The 16,461-nt window shown below is 30.4% G+C and overlaps 1 protein-coding gene across 2 annotated transcripts; it reads left to right on the forward strand.

Annotated features, from left to right (window-relative positions):
* The first annotated feature begins 24 nt into the window (after positions 1 to 24).
* LOC146535435 (uncharacterized) lies at positions 25 to 15,900 on the forward strand. Of its 2 annotated transcripts, none has more exons than XM_085192246.1 (6): positions 25 to 48; positions 12,525 to 12,687; positions 13,101 to 13,298; positions 13,688 to 13,851; positions 14,508 to 14,624; positions 15,723 to 15,900. In XM_085192246.1, the coding sequence occupies exons 2-6, from the start codon at positions 12,529 to 12,531 to the stop codon at positions 15,778 to 15,780; spliced, it is 696 nt and encodes a 231-aa protein (XP_085048372.1). In that variant the 5' UTR covers positions 25 to 48; positions 12,525 to 12,528; the 3' UTR covers positions 15,781 to 15,900. The 2 variants fall into 2 exon arrangements, with proteins under 2 accessions (XP_085048372.1, XP_085048373.1); XM_085192247.1 differs by lacking the exon at positions 25 to 48 and adding an exon at positions 4,093 to 4,309.
* The last annotated feature ends 561 nt before the right edge of the window (positions 15,901 to 16,461 follow it).

Below are 16,461 nucleotides of genomic sequence, written 5' to 3' on the forward strand. Positions count from 1 at the left end.
GTGGATGCGCAAAAAGAGATCATTTTGGATTATTTTAAGTAGTTCAAGGTTATATTGTATTAAATAGTAAAGTTGAGGGTGCGACTGCAAACGCGGCAAGTTTTGGGTTCGATTCCACTCGAGGGAATGAAATATTTAATATCTTCATTTACTCACGCTGGTAACGAGGCAAACCGCGGTGTTGAGTTCCGCTACTTAACACACAATGAAATTCTCTCAATTCTCCAGAATACGGCGGAATGTGAGGAACCGAAGACTTAACGGGAACGGAGCAGGAGCATTAAAACATATAGGTCCACGAGAAGTGCCCTACCGGATTTTGATTATGCGGTGAATACCGCACAAAATTCAGCTTAAATAAGATTTTTTGTGCATAACACACGTGATAAACTTGAATATTGCTAGTAATTTCAGCTTAATAACTCCACGCGATCTGGAGATCAAGGTCGAGGTCTTGACAATTGGTGCCTTTTGAGGTATGGAACTCTAAAAAATGAGGGTTTTATCGTTCAAAGTCTGACTACAAATTCAATAGTTGTGGGGTTACTATTAAATTCGTGTAAATAAATATTTTCATTTCCCCGCTCTCGTAGACAAATTGTGTCGGGGAGGAGATAATGAACACACAGTGTCTCGAATTCGGGAAGGAAGCAGAAAAGGGCGAACACCTGATACTCATTGTTTACCCTGTTATTAAACATAAGCTAATAGAAAACTATTAATAGGAAAATAATAAATAAATTCACTCTCTGTATCATTTACAAATATTTACTTTAAACGCTAAGCATTGGCCGCTAGGACCGATATTTAGTTTTATAGCTATGTATATCTAATGTGTGCACATTAATTTAGGTCAAGTTTGGTCAAAACTCAAAGTTTAACTAACAAATATGTTTATTTGGCCTTTAAACTATTGATCTTTGTATAATATAGGTACCATACGCATCTCGTTAGAAAAAAAAGAAATCAATTTACTGCGAGCTTTTGTCTTAGTTAAACAAGAAATTACGAAATATATAAAATGTCATTTTATTTCTTCATATATTATAGAAATATTTTATTACGGTAATAAATATCTTGATTTGTATTAAAATCCCTTTGAGTTCATGACTCGTCATCGGAATTATGGGTAAATAAAAGACACTTACTTCGCTGTTAGAACTTTAATGGCGGTAATAAACGAATGTGTTAATAATTTTTATTAATTTATATAATAGATACATAATATAATAAACTTGTAATTGACTATTGGTGTATCGTCGCGCAGCGGCACAAAGGTGTGACTGTAACGCGACGGTTGTGGGTTCAATCCCCACTCGAGGAAGTGTAATATATATTTACGTTTATATTTCCATTTCTTCGGTCTTGTGTCGAGGCAAAGCGCGATGAGTTCTGCCACTCAACACGAAATGCCTCCAGAATTCGACAGAAAGTGGAGAACGGAGTGTCTCAACACTAGGTTCTGTCTGCCTACCCTGCTGTGTGCGGGATACAGCGTGAAGCTGATATTTAATTTAGTTCTTTTCTGTTGAAAGATGCATTCTATAATTATATTCTTTCAAAATACCGCGAATATCACCCCTCACGCTCTACTTAGCAAGTGGCGAACAGTTAATTGCTAAACTGAAGATATAAGTATTTAAAAAAATCCTTCAAATCTATTCTTTGTTTTTATTTCAACATTATGTTTAAATAATATTAGTGGGTTATGTTTCGTGAATTTTGTCTTACGAGATAAAAAAAGTAAATAAGAATATATTATATATGACGTAAGATATAACACATACTACATAACTTCCACAGGCACAAACGTTTAGCCGATACTTTAGATAACTGGTGGCTATTGGCTCTTTTTTTTTCACTTAAAATATAACAAGTACGTTCAAGTTAGTAGTAGTAATATAACAAGTAAGTTCAAGTATAACAAGTGGGTTCGATTCCCACTCGGAAGTATAAATTATTTATTAATATTTTCATTTCTTTCCTCTATTTTCGAGGCAAAGCGCGGCGTTAAGTTCCGCAACTCATCACGCAATGCCTCTCGAATTTGGTGGAAAATGGGGAACGGATCTTAACACTAGGTTCCTAATTTTTCCGCTTCCGCTGCTTACCCTGCTGTGTAAGAAATGCCGCTATAATATTAACGAAATATATGCTTAAACTTTAATTGTCTAAATAGTTTGCCTAGTAATTAAAAATTGCACCTCCGCCTTCTTGTAATCTGACAGCACAATGTTAAGTTAGTTTCGTTACGTTCTTTGTTTATCTATTTTATTCTGCACTATATTCGTATTTTCTTAAATACAAAATAACAAATCGAAATTATGATTTGGTGTGGTGATATATTTGCTGATTATTTACGAACTTATACTTTAAACTATTTCTTGTTAATAATATTATGTTATACGTTTTAAACGGCAGTAAATTATACATGGCAAGTCTTATTTCTTGTAACGTTTGAACAGTTACAGTTAAAGGTATTATGGATGTAGTTCGCTAAAATACTTGTACGAGTATATTAATGTAAAAACAACTCTAACTACCGCCGTCTATCATTCGTAGTTATTCGATCCTTTTGCAATATGTACTCGTCTATATATTTTTTTTTATTTTATCCTATCTTTGTCTTATTAGTCAAGTCACTCCGTTCAAGCCTTCTCATTCAAGAGAAATCTTCAACATTGACCAAGTTCAGATTTTTCAAGTTTTCGAACCAAAATAAAAAAAAAATTAAGGCTATTTTACCATTTATTTGACATTTTATTTATATTTGTTTTCAATTTTCTTATCTAATATTGGATAAGTAAAATAAGCTTACTTTGACACAACACACAAACCCATAGGCTTGCTCTATTTACTCGACATGCTTTACGATAATGCAATTCTAGGGATGGCAATCTGCTTCTGGCGAAAAACCTATTATTATGTCATCTTCAAATAGGCATAAACATTTTTTAATGTTATTTGTTGTTTATTATTTTTATCTTATAGGAATGTCGTTTTTTGACGCGTTCTGCATATTTAAAGTATTTAACCTCTAGTCACCTATTTTGTATGTACCCATTTTATTTAATAATATTCTTGGAACTTTTGTTTTTTTTCTTGAATTTGACAATAATGACTCTCTAATTTTGACTCTATTTTACGAACAATTTGGCATCCTGCTTTGGCTCGGCCAATTTTTTAGTAACAGCCGTTGTTTGTTACTACATTTACTAAAAATTGACTCGATAACTGAACTACAATTTTCACCAACGAATAAAAACATTTAAATACACTAGTTATGATTATTTATGTACATAATTATAGTTTTTATAAAATCACGAAAGTCAGCCCTGACTGGATTTTAATGTTACGTAAAACACCGTAACAGTAATTCCTGGTATATCGTAATTCGTAACAGTTCCTGCTTAGGTATATAGTATTTACCTACATTTACTATTCTCGATTACAGCACTTGTTACCTAGTAATATGATGATTCCATGTCACAGATTAAAAACAAAATTCGATCCATGCTCTCATCGTAGACGTGTAATAAGTAAATAGGTAATAGGTAAATTCGAATACATATTTTTTTTACAGATTTATCAATAGTTTTAACTTCACGTTCTATCCCGCACATAGCAGGATAGGCAGAGGGAAAATTGTTTCCCTTTAAGAAATGGGAACAGAGTGTTCCCCACTTGCATTGCGTATTGAGTGGTGGAAATCAACGCCGCGCGTTGATACGTTACCATAACGGGGAAATGAAAATATTAATAATTTCATTTCCTCGAATGGGAATTGAACCCACAACCTGTCGTGTACACTGGCACGCTAGTGCGCTAGTAGCAATTGAGATATTATTTGTAATATGCACAAAAATACATACGTATAATTATTATTACTTTTATATAATTTTAAAATTACTTAAACTTTGTACTAATAAAGAACATGTTTTGTTGCGAAATGAAATTATTCACCTGTCGTAATTATGGGAAACAACTGCGATAAAAACATTAATTATCCTGAAAGAAACTAGTCTTTTGCGTTGGAAAATCAAGGTTGTACCTTTATTGTAATTTTTTATCGTTCAGATTTCAACGACAATGAAAAATGCATTCGCGCGCGAGACCTCAATCTGGCCGCACCACAGTCGCTTTAAAATTAATTAAAAAAAAGAACATTCGCGCCAAAACATTATTTTGTGGAACCATTTTTAGTGTTATTCCGCAGTGAAAATGACGTTATACAGTAAAATTGTTCAAATTATTTTAATTAGTGTGTAAAATATTGAATGATTATTGTTTAATTTTATAAACATTAAGGGTAAGTTATAAACACATTAAGTGATTTGTTTATATGTTTTATATTATTTATAATAAATTTATAACCATAAAAGCCAATTTCTTAAATTATTTTTCGAAAAAATATGGTAATTTATAAAATTGTACACTTTTTATATATATATTTTTTATTTAACGCTGATTCCCGCACGTAGTATACAAACTTTTTATAATTATGAACTAAGATTAAAAGACACTGGTAATAAATACCTGCAAAGTAATGTTTATAAACGAAATAATAAATATAAAAATATCGACCTACAAATAATTGGAAAAGTCATTGAGACCTATTAATATTTACAGTAGAATACATTTAATTGTACACTAAGTATAAGATTGAATCTATTAAAGCGGATATATGTGTTTTGCATCTAATTTCTACTTTGTTTAGTTAAACATCTATCCGTCAAGCGTCACCAATTTCAACGTGCCATGCCTTAATTATTGTATTTATTTCTGACTAAGAGACGTAGGTAATTGTTAAATGATTATATGTCTAACAGAAAATTGTTTTAACACCGTTCTAGCACAGTTGAAGCTTATTTCACTACACATGATGGTTACTTGTTCAAAGTTCTTAGTTTCGTAAAGGAAATTGAACCATTGAATCTTGCTACTCAATTCATGTCTGGTATAGGAAAAGTAAGAGCGATATGAGTCAATGTGGTAATTCACATTGTGACTGATATCTTTTTATTTTCTTTCGTCTGAAATAAAAGAATAACTTCATTCTGGTTTATACTTAATGATAAGAGTAAGAAATGCAAGTTAGTATAAAGTAATTATTATCAAGTATTAAAATTAATTTTCCTTAATCATTTGCAGTGGTCTCTACACATTATATTATGTTTCATACATAAAACAATAATTATGTACCTACTATAGAAATTATATTTGTTATGAATCACAAACTGTAGCCTATATATCTACCTACTGTAAAATACTGTATAAAATGCATATAAATGAATAGTTTAAAAAGTTTAAACATGTTTACTAGCACAAACTCGACATGTTTACTAGTAGGCAGTCCATCATCAAGTTTCATCATCAGACCAGCTCGATGGTACCATAATATTGTACAGTCGTCCAATTAAAAGTGGGTGTAATTCAGATTCTTATATTTTATTATATAGTTAATTCCAGCTCGACCTAATAAAAGCGTTTTATAAAAACTTAAAATTTGTTAACTTACTATAACAGGTGACCGATAAAATACTAGACCGGAAAAGAAATTCTAGTCCAAGTACACCGGACCTTCTAATTCGGAAAGGACCAGTTCTAACCTTAATCACGTTAGACGCTATGGATCCTGTTTAGAACGAGAAGCATTTTTGATAATGAAATTTCTATGATATGTTTTTCTTACTTAAGTAAAAATAAAGTCAAATATAACTCTTTAGAAATATAATAAGTAACTTGTATTTCTTCTTATCTTGCCTATTATCACAAGTTATTACATAGGTACGCATATGTAGATGTCCATGTTAATATATTTCTCCAGTTTTTAAATCCTAAAAAGCATTTATGTAAAAAAAAATGAAGACATCTGTTTCAACTATGAAATACGAACTATATCTAATTGTTATTAGTATTTAGTTTAAAATTAAGTAATATCACAACTAAGAAGCCAAAGAAACTATTTATTCGTGCGTTCATGATTCACTCACCTGTCATTATCTAAAAATTGTAACGACAATGCGTAACCTCATACTGTGTAAAACAAGGTCACCAAAACATAAAGACGTTATATTATAGCAATAACGTCCTCTTAACGGATAGCGGTCACGGCGACCAATCTCAATTAGATTACTCCAAAAACAGGAATAACATTAAAAAAAAACAATTATTTGGAAAATTGTGAGTTTCATGTTCTGTATTCATGACTAGAAACTATTCATGGACGTAGGAACTCTCTACTCATGGAGGAAGATAGGCTTGGCTTACCTGCCCATCCCCAGCCAGAATAGTATGATTCCCGCCCAAAATTTTTACACAAAAAGATCTATTTAATGTAAAATCAATTGAAAAAAATATATATACATACGCTCGAAACATTACTTACGTTTATACTATTGACACAAGAAAATCATTTATGTGCAAGTTTTCATTTCGTAAATTAAACATTAACTCGGCTTCGATCATCACTTCCAAGTAATCACTGGAGGTCAGACACTCTCTATAGAAAATATGCCTATAGATATATAGCCTATATCTATACCTATATCTCTACAAAATAGGCTCTATTTTGCCCTAAAGAAAATTAAATATCTTTAAAAAATCATACTTAAGCCTGCATCTTTAGATCTCATAAACTTATTCAATCGCCAAGGTCAGCTTTGAAACATGTATTAACAAAATAAAACAATTTTATCGTTACGTAAAATTTAAGCAGTTAGTTCTTTTATTATTTTTCCTAGCAAGTCCATACTTAGATATCTCTACAACCTTCTAATAAATTTAACAGCAATCTAATATGTACTACTGGTGAAACGAGTATAACTTGGATCTATACCAAGGACGTGTTCCCAGCCTTGCGAAGAGTTATTTGAGATAGTCTTGTTACAAGTTATTACGCTGAAATGGTTGAACATCTTCAGCTAATATCAAAAATATTTTTAATAACGAAACATTTCTAAGATCAGATAAGACTAATCATAAGAAAATAATATCTTAAAAATAAATATCTTTCAAAGGATAATTTCAAACATAACCCTTCGTCTTCGGTCAGCCCCAAGTCGAGCAGAAATATAACTTCATCATCATTTTGGTACGTTATTTATAGTTTTTTATTAAATTATTATTAAAAAAGATATAAATTAATATCTTGAAAAGATTAAATTATTATAATACAAAGTTTTAATATCTAAAATATTGCATGTAGCTCTACAAAATAGAGCGTTATTTTTATAGAATTTAAGTAGGTACTTAAAATCGATTTTTATTCTCAAATATTTATCGTAAAGATTATTTAAAAAAAAAAACAATATATCTACTTAAATAAATATTTCGTAGTAAAGAATTTTAAGGAAAACGCTGATTCATTACACGACGGATGTTTTCATACATTTAAGTCGACGGAGATCAAAGTCGCGTAATCATAAACTTCCTTTGCCATTGTTTATTGTTATAAGGCCAAAAAAAGCAAGTATATGACGACTTCTTTACAAAAGGTCAAACAAATATGTATATAATATTCAAAACTACACTTGAGGTGGATGTTGTAAATTAGTACTCATAACTCAGAGAAGCGATACTTAACTTCACGCTTTATCCCTAGCAGGATAGTCAGACAGAACGGAGCGCCAAACGCTACGGTCTTTACAAACCTCTTTCACCTCGTCCACTGTCAACCTCTTCATACATGCCCTTCGACGGTTCCTCGACGGTGACCTTCCTCTAGTATCTTTGGTACTGTGTTTTCGAAGGTCAACCGAGGTCTCGCCCTACCTCTCTTAGAAAGTAATCTAATTTATTGCATATAATAAAAACACATAAGAACAATACAAAATGGTACCTATTTTGATGAATATGTATTTAATACTGGAGTATCAAGTACATGAGTACCAAACGATGGAATAATTAATTAAACATCGTCCTGTACGTATGTAAATACACATTACATTCAATTCCATTATCATTTATCTTCACATCTATTAAATTATATAGGTATTAAATACTGTGAGGTAGTTACTTTTTAAAATTATATGTATCTATATATAGTGTGAGGTTATTCTTCTTCTTGCTTTTGGTCTCACGCCATCTTGATCTATTTATTTATTGTGGAAATTGTTTATTCTAATTATGATCTATCCTATCCTACCTATCTTAAAGATATTATATTTGTCTTAAAATTAAAAAAAAAAATAGGAAATCTAATGCATATTTAATTATTAATGAAATATTTAATTTAAATATAATATATTTAATCATTTTAATCTGTATTGCCCGTCGAATTATTATTATTTTTTTTATTAAAACGGGACGTGCATGAAGCTCTATTAGTAGTTCGTTAGTAGATTATGCGTTTAGGTCAAGATCGCGTTGTAAAATTAAATAAGACCTTGGTGGAAAACCTTAACAATAAAAATGTTTTGTGCAATTGTGAGATAAATATAAAGCGAGATAATTTACACGTAGGTAGCTTGGATCGCATGATTTTATCAAATGAAGTATTCGCTTAATTCCCTTTAACTTCTGAAAGAGCATCGCGCGGTGAGCCATGAAGGTCTAATACTTGGTTTTAACGGATATTTCAAATATGTATTTGCTTCCTAACAGTAGTTGCACATCCTTACAAAATAGATATACTTATGCGAGCTGTTAAATATCAAATACATAAATTATGCAATTATCTGTTTTTAATAAAATAATTAAAAAATATATTAGCAAACGTGTTTTGGTCAGCTCACATTCTAAATATATCTATAATATATCAATTATATTTCATCAGTTAATGCTAATATGATATAAATAAATAAATAAAATATTTTAATACAGATAGTAGCCTCTGTTGTCGTCTCTTAGAAGATCACCTTAATTTTATTTGTATTTAATAATAAAAAAAACTGCTCTCTTGTGGTCAGAAGAGGCACTTAGCCTACAGGAAAAACAAAATGTATCTTATACTTATTTCAGAAGCTTAAAGAAAAATGTTAGAATCACGTAAACAAAAATATTTTAACTAAATTAAAGTGTATTAATTGTGACGTAGTAGCATTATTCATTTAACCATTCGCCTTATCTCATAGACATCAAATTATAGTCATTGTCGCACTTCTCTTAAAAATAATAGCTATTGCCCAACTTATATACTCGTACCAGACATTAAACCATTTTTTAAACTATAAAGATAAAAGATATCATACCTCCGACAAGACCTGTGGTAACTATACGCTAAATATTCACAACAAGATGTAATTTTTATAACCTAACCTGTATGTTAAGCTCAAATCAGTGTTAAATCGCCATGAACTACTTTATAATTAGCTAATTATAAGCAATACCTTACTTGTTGAAAGTATCAAATTATTAATTTAAAAGTTGCAATAATTTATTAAAAAATATTTTGTATTATAATAAATAGTACAGGCCCTGCTCGCTTTGCCTGCCACCACTTGCAATAATGATAAAAAAATTAAATTCTTTAAACGATAACGATGTGCTATTCTACTATATTTTTTAATAAAAAACACTATTCATTCGAAAGATAATTATTTACAAATTTATTTGTAAAATTTCTTCTCAGATTTTTTTTTACCCGATATAAAAAAATTCTTTGAAAAATAAACTAAGACATACAGCTAAATACTTGTAAACGCCTTAATACATTTTAAGTTAACTCACGATTGTAATTGGTGCATTGCCTAAACCTTTAAATCTATTGAATCTGAACAAACCAAAACAATTACTTAGTAATAAATAACTTGGAAACGTGCAAGACCTGCAACAGCTGGGAAGTTGGAACTGAGAACAACATTACATTGCATGGAAAATATTCACCATTGTCCATTGACAACTTGTCATGTATACTTTCGTAATACTATTATCGTTCAATGACAATGTAAGTACTTGTACTTGTACTTACATTGTCATTTTTTTTTGTGTTACAATTACTCAGACATGAAATTCTATTTTATTGTGGTCGTCTTGGCGCAGCGGTAAATCTACTATTAATATGACGAGTGCTGTTCAGTTCTTTTTGCTAAATTCTGGGGGCAATTCTTCTTTGCCTCTTTACCAGAGCGAGAAAATTAAAATATTACATTTTTACTCCCCTGAGTGGAAATCTAACCTACAACTGTCGCGTTTACAATCACACCCCTACACCACCACTGACCTTTTAATAATATCATGAGCTCTACAATTACTCTACATCAACAAATTTATAGCCTGTGTGGCTAAATTGTACTTAATAATTATCAGTTGAAATTATGATTGTATTTTCAAATATCATTTTTGTTTTGATATCGACGAGTTCTTAATAATATATCATTTATATATAATATCATTTATAAAAAGTATATGAAAAAAATACTTAATTAGCGATTAGTGGTTCTTATATAATATAGTTAATGGTCACTTAGATTGGCTTAGCGCTTAATGAAAATAATATAAAATACTAAGTAAAGTAAGTTTCATTTTTAATTCTAATAATAATCCATTATGTTCTAAATTTAATTAAAATCTTATCCTATATTAAACATAAGACTTAAATTTAAATTTTAAAAGAAAGTTTAGACTAGATCTCTAACAAAATGTAGATAATCAATGACCGGTTAAATAACCCAATCGCTTTAAATAAATAATAGTATAAAAAAACAAAGTATAACAAATAAAAACTTGATTTATGCGGAAATTACATCATCTTCATGAAAAACAGCGGCTACGGTGAATGTACTGTCTACCGGCCATTTCTATTAATACTTTTCATTTTGTTAAGTCTCAATATTTAATTCGGCGTAAGTGCTATTTAAAGATGATGATCATCTATTAGATTAAATAGAGGTCGTCGTGGTGTACGGGCACAAGGGTGTGACTATAACGCGACGGTCGTGGGTTTACATTCCACTCGAGGTAACTGGTATAACGTATCAAATTATATTTGCAAATCTCTTTTTTTCACTGAAAATTAAAAAATAATAAATCAAAGTTTTTTTAATACGTAGAACTATGTATGCTCCTAAAAATGAATTAACTATTAGTGTTATATATAATTTTTTTTACCTTCATATTCTATCTGATATCAACAAAAACAACAAGGTAGACGGAGAGATTCTAGAGCTAAGATTCTCCTCCGATATCTACCTGTGAGTGACCTGTGTGTTCTCATCGTGTCCTAGGTGTGGTGGAAACCAACACCGTAATTTATGTTGCCAAAGCAGGCAGATGAAAATAATTTATAGGAGGAGTACTGGAGGTACATTTGTATTATGTATACCAAAGTAATATTTATTAAATAATTTCATTTATCGTTATTGTCCGTCCATTACAACATAAGAATCGCAGAAGGTTATGAAAGTTCTGCGGTATTTTTTTCTTTTTTATTTGAATACTGTAAGTACCATTGCCGTTCACCATATAACCTTCTGGTAAATAATTATAAATACAATTAGAATAAATAGACATACCCTACAAAAGTAAAGCGAAATTTCGCAACATTTAAATAGCACGCATAATAAAGATATCAACGCGTTACACGAACCGACCGCAAATTATGCAGAAGATTTAATATTATAATATTGTGACAACATCTTCTAATAACAATTGCATTATATAAAATTTTGTAATATATAAATATGAAAAAAAAAACAAACAACTAAGCACTCGGAGATGTCAATTACTGTTTAACAGTCTTTAAATCAATACAATTACAAATGTATAGTATATATTTGTACATATTTCTGACAATTATTATCTAGCAAGGCCTAGTAGAAATAAGTTAGGGCCTGGTCGGACTGCAAACTCCATTTCCACCACGCAGTGCAGTGTTGATTTTCACCACTCAACACACGTCTATAAAAGAAACTTGTGTTTAGCAGAGAGTAAATAGACAATCATTCCAAAGACTTTTTTTGTATACGAGAATTTAGATATATCACATTTTCCTAAACATGATAGGACGTTCCCAATCTAATCCTATTCTGTCACTATCTGACTCTTTTGGAGTCGCTGGAGTCAGGCTGTGGAATGTATTAATGTCCACATAAGAAGAACTCTCACTCGTGAGGTATTCAAGCCCCGGATAAAACAGTTCGTTTTTAAAAAATCATAATTGTATAATACTAATCTATTTAATTTAAACTATTGTTAAAATTACTTTAATTATTTTATATGTAAAATTGTGTTTATTAGATGTTCATTGTATGCATGTGTATAATTTTATTTTGGTTATGATATATTTATATTTATGTATGTTATACTTCTGTCTGTTATACTACCTCCACACTTATTCTCACACGTGACAAGGTTGGCTGAGCTGCTTGCTTTTTACCGTCAAGCCCGTTTTTTGTACATTTTTTTGTAATTTGTGCAATAAAGAATATATAAATAAATTAGTTAGTTAATTTTTAAATCTTCTTATTAAGCTGATTTGAAAATTATTTATTTATTTTATATTATACGAAGAATATTAATATTAATAATTATAGTACGCACCGAACATACAACAGTAATAATACGATATTATATTTTATTTACAGAATAATGACAGAAGCAGTGGAAGCAGGCGCAGGCCTCGCTTGGCGGCTGTTAGCAACGCTGGAAGGAGGGTCCTTATTAGTTGCCACTTCAGCTCTCATAGCGTATACGGCTAGACTGAAACTTTCTACAAAAAGGCGGAATAGAGTTATAAATAGTGTACTGGTAAGTTCGTCATGTCCAATATTTGTTCTACTTTGACTTACTTATATTTCTTTTTCATTTTTTTTTTTTCATCTTCACGCTGTATCCCGCACAAGCCAGGGTAGGCAGAGGGAACCTAGTGTTAAGAAACTCTGTTCCCCACTGAGTTGAACACACGTTGAGTGGCGGAACTTAATTTTATTTATTTTCGTTTTATAAACAGTTAAACTTAAACCTTAATAGATTCCTTAAACCTTAATAGAAACCGTCAATAGATTCTTGAAAATAAATATGATTGTGTACATCGTCTAATAAGTCATCGAATACAGAAACCTACATAAAATTAATCAAAACTACAAACAGTATAATATATTTATTTTTCATATTAAGTAAATTAACGAGAATAAAATAAGAAATATTTATTTTATACACAGGTTTCAAACACTTCGAGTCCATTAGGTCGCGAATTAAAGTCTAAGCTAGAATTACATGGACTCATTGTACGCGTTCCAAGCGAGAGCACATCGTGTGTGGACAAAGTTGATGCACTCGTGGTTATTGGTGCGGAAGTGGAATCCGGGCTGGATGGATTATCGCATCAAGTGACTCGGGATGTATATGGAAATTTAAATGTAAGTACGTAAGTAAAGAAGTTAAAATATGGTATTATATTATCTATTGCCTAGTTTATCTACTTAGCTTACGTTACAAGAAAAATTAAAAATTCTTAAGTGTGAACGAAAAAGCTATTGATCAAGTAAAATTATGGTGAAACTAAAGTAATTGAAAATTGAGAACAGGTGTGTTTTCTCTGTCCAATACAAGGAACATATATCCCTTTAAAAAATATAGGTATCTCAGCATGATAAGACTTAAAAACGTTAGGCTCAAAACTCTTAGCAATTTCTCTAAAATAGATGGAAAGTAAAATACAGTGGTATTTTTGGAATATTAACCCAATTACACAGGGCAAATATTGCTTATGTATAAAAAACTATAATTTAAAAAATATTTTTCAAAGTTATTAGAATCATTATCGCATTCGGTGAAGCGGGGAGGGTGCATAGCGTGGGCGTGCGCCGGCAGCACGAGCGGCAGCGGGGCGGGGGGTGCGGGTTCTTTTACAGCAGCCTCGAACGCCTGCGACGCCGTAATGAGAGCTAGCTTACAATATATTGCTAAGATGTAAGTATGAACATGAGTTAATTATGTTCAGTTAAAAAAGCTACCAATGTAGGTGATGCTACCAGCATTGATGACTTCTCATATAAATTTTTGTGTTAGCCATCGACGTATGAAACAGATCCTGATTTGACAATTGTATGCTGGATATGATGAAAATGCACATTGAAGTAATATATTTTATTTTAATTTAATTGAAATATTATTAAATATTTTAATTGAAATATTTTTTTAATCTCCGACGAAAACAGAGAGCGCTATAAGTTTAAAATGTGTATTTGTATGTGTGTATCTGTATCTGTATCTGTATGTCTGTCTGTGGCATCGTAGCTCTAAAACGAGTGAACTGATTGTATGAATTTGAGCTGACTGAGAGTGTTCTTATTGGCTCTTTTTAACTAACAACTTAGTTTATTTTAACAGCTTTTGTATCGGGATTTGTTAATTATTAATTACTTATGTTTTATGTGATTTATTTAGTTAAACAGTAAATAAGTTACTATAATTTGATGTTGATATAATACACTTTTTTTACATTCAGTTAGTTTTTTCCTATACTAATGTTAAAAAATGCTTTAAAAATTTTGTCTTAGTTGTAAAAGTCAAAATAGTTTAGTTATATTTCTACTTAGCTTTAATGATTTAAAACATATTTTTAGTTGTCATTGCGATGGTATATGGATCGACCGATGTACCACAATAGAACAAACAGTGGACAAAATTGTAAAAGAATTGTTGCCCAATGCAATCGCATATGACAATGGATTTTCAATCAGGTAAATATATAAATTTCTTTACAAAAAACCGAAGAAAATAAGTAATAAATAGAATTGAAAACCATTTTATATACAATTGTCGAAGCCAATGAGAAGCAGTAGGCGTTTCTGCAGACAATGATTCGTATTTCCCTCCCAAAAATATATTATTATTATTATTATTTGTAATAAAGTTCTCACCATAGCCGCAATGTAATGAAAATAAAATAAATACTTTTTAATTTACAATTTAAATAAAGAACTCCTTTACATAAAGAAATCCCGAGTACGCGACGTAAAGGAGGGCTCACAGGGCAGAGCTTCTCGATAAGATTAAATTGCTTAAAGAATAGGTCCTGGCTGTTAATCCTTATAAACCTTTGGTCTTGTTTCTTTTTTAGTTTTTATACATTAGATTTTTTTTTTTTTATGTTATATTTATATAAGTACCTAATACAAATGTCATCCTTTTTAATACTCTAATTTAAACAGCTTCTATTCTATTTAAATAACTTTCTTTTATAGTATGTAATCGATATACATACTAAGCATAATTAATAATAACGAGCCGCACATTCAGTTTTGCCTGCTAATGGTAAAGCGAAAATGGCTTTTGCAACGACTTCGTTAGGAAATAGATCAAAGATAATTTAATATTTTGAACAGTAAATGGTGCAATTAGACGATTTATGTTTTGTTATTAATATTATTATAATGTAATATTTTTAGTGAAATGGAGTATAATTGTATTAAATATACTGACTTTATTTAACATTAATTTTAGTAAAAGAGTGTGACTGTAACGCGACGGTTGTGGGTTCGATCCCCACTCGAGGAAATGTATTATCATTTTTAATATTTGCATTTCTTCCTTCTAGCATTAAGGCAAAAGCCCGGTGTTGAATTCCGCGTTCCGCGTTGACATATTACAGTGATATACCTAATGTTATGTTTAACATTGGGTATATAATCGTGTAACACATATTAATCTATTGTATATCTGTACACAATAGATTCAACAGATTGTTAAATATAGATAAGTTATAGACACCAGCCATAACTCGGTATGCGCTATGTACTGATTGAATTCAATTTATTATACATTTTACTTTTTTACAGAAATACTGCGCATAAAGTCAGCATGTGCATCGGCCGTTGGTTGAAGATGATTACATAAATTCTTTTATTTAATTTTTTATAGTTTTTTTAAAAAAAAAAAACAATTATTAATATAATTGTAATTATGGATAATTTTCTAAATATTAACAGTAACACAATAAAAAAAAATGTTTACCTATTATGACTTTCATTACATCTGTTACTACGAATTATCTTTTATTAGAAGTTAGTCGTACTCGTGGCGCAGCGGCACATTTAGGAAATTAAATATTTTATTATATGTTTTCACTGGTTTCCCAGAGTACCCTGCCATGTACGGCATGACGCCAAAAAAATCTCTATCACTAATATTATTAACAACTACTATAACAACTAATATTATCAAATTAACAATTATTGGAAAATTAAATAAAAGTAACGTTAAAACATAAATTTATTCTTTATTATAAAGAATACAATTTTCACACTTTACTGTATAGATAGGTAGATAAGGGTGACCATTTCAAAATGGCACTCAAATTTGGTCAGACGAAATACGTTTTGCCGCGATTATTACGGTACCCTATTGTCTAAAATTAACGAAAGCCCCCTTAAAAAAGTGAAAGCATATCTCTAAAAAACGAAAGCCATCCTAAAAAATATATTTGAAAAAGTCAAATATTACTTTTTAATACAATATAAAAAAATCAGCTTCACGCTTTATCCCACATATAGCCAGGCAGGCATAGAGAAGCTAGTG

Source organism: Heliconius melpomene, chromosome 10, assembly GCF_056956725.1.
Source record: "Heliconius melpomene rosina isolate 202511_hmr_F chromosome 10, ASM5695672v1, whole genome shotgun sequence".
NCBI lineage: Eukaryota > Metazoa > Arthropoda > Insecta > Lepidoptera > Nymphalidae > Heliconius > Heliconius melpomene.

Excerpts from the sequence above, each read along its gene's own strand:
- LOC146535435 (XM_085192246.1), top strand. The coding sequence starts at position 12,529 with ATGACAGAAGCAGTGGAAGCAGGCGCAGGCCTCGCTTGGCGGCTGTTA. Across the intron at positions 12,688-13,100 it reads GAGTTATAAATAGTGTACTG|GTTTCAAACACTTCGAGTCC; the intron begins GTAAGTTCGTCA and ends TTTTATACACAG. Across the intron at positions 14,625-15,722 it reads GACAATGGATTTTCAATCAG|AAATACTGCGCATAAAGTCA; the intron begins GTAAATATATAA and ends ACTTTTTTACAG.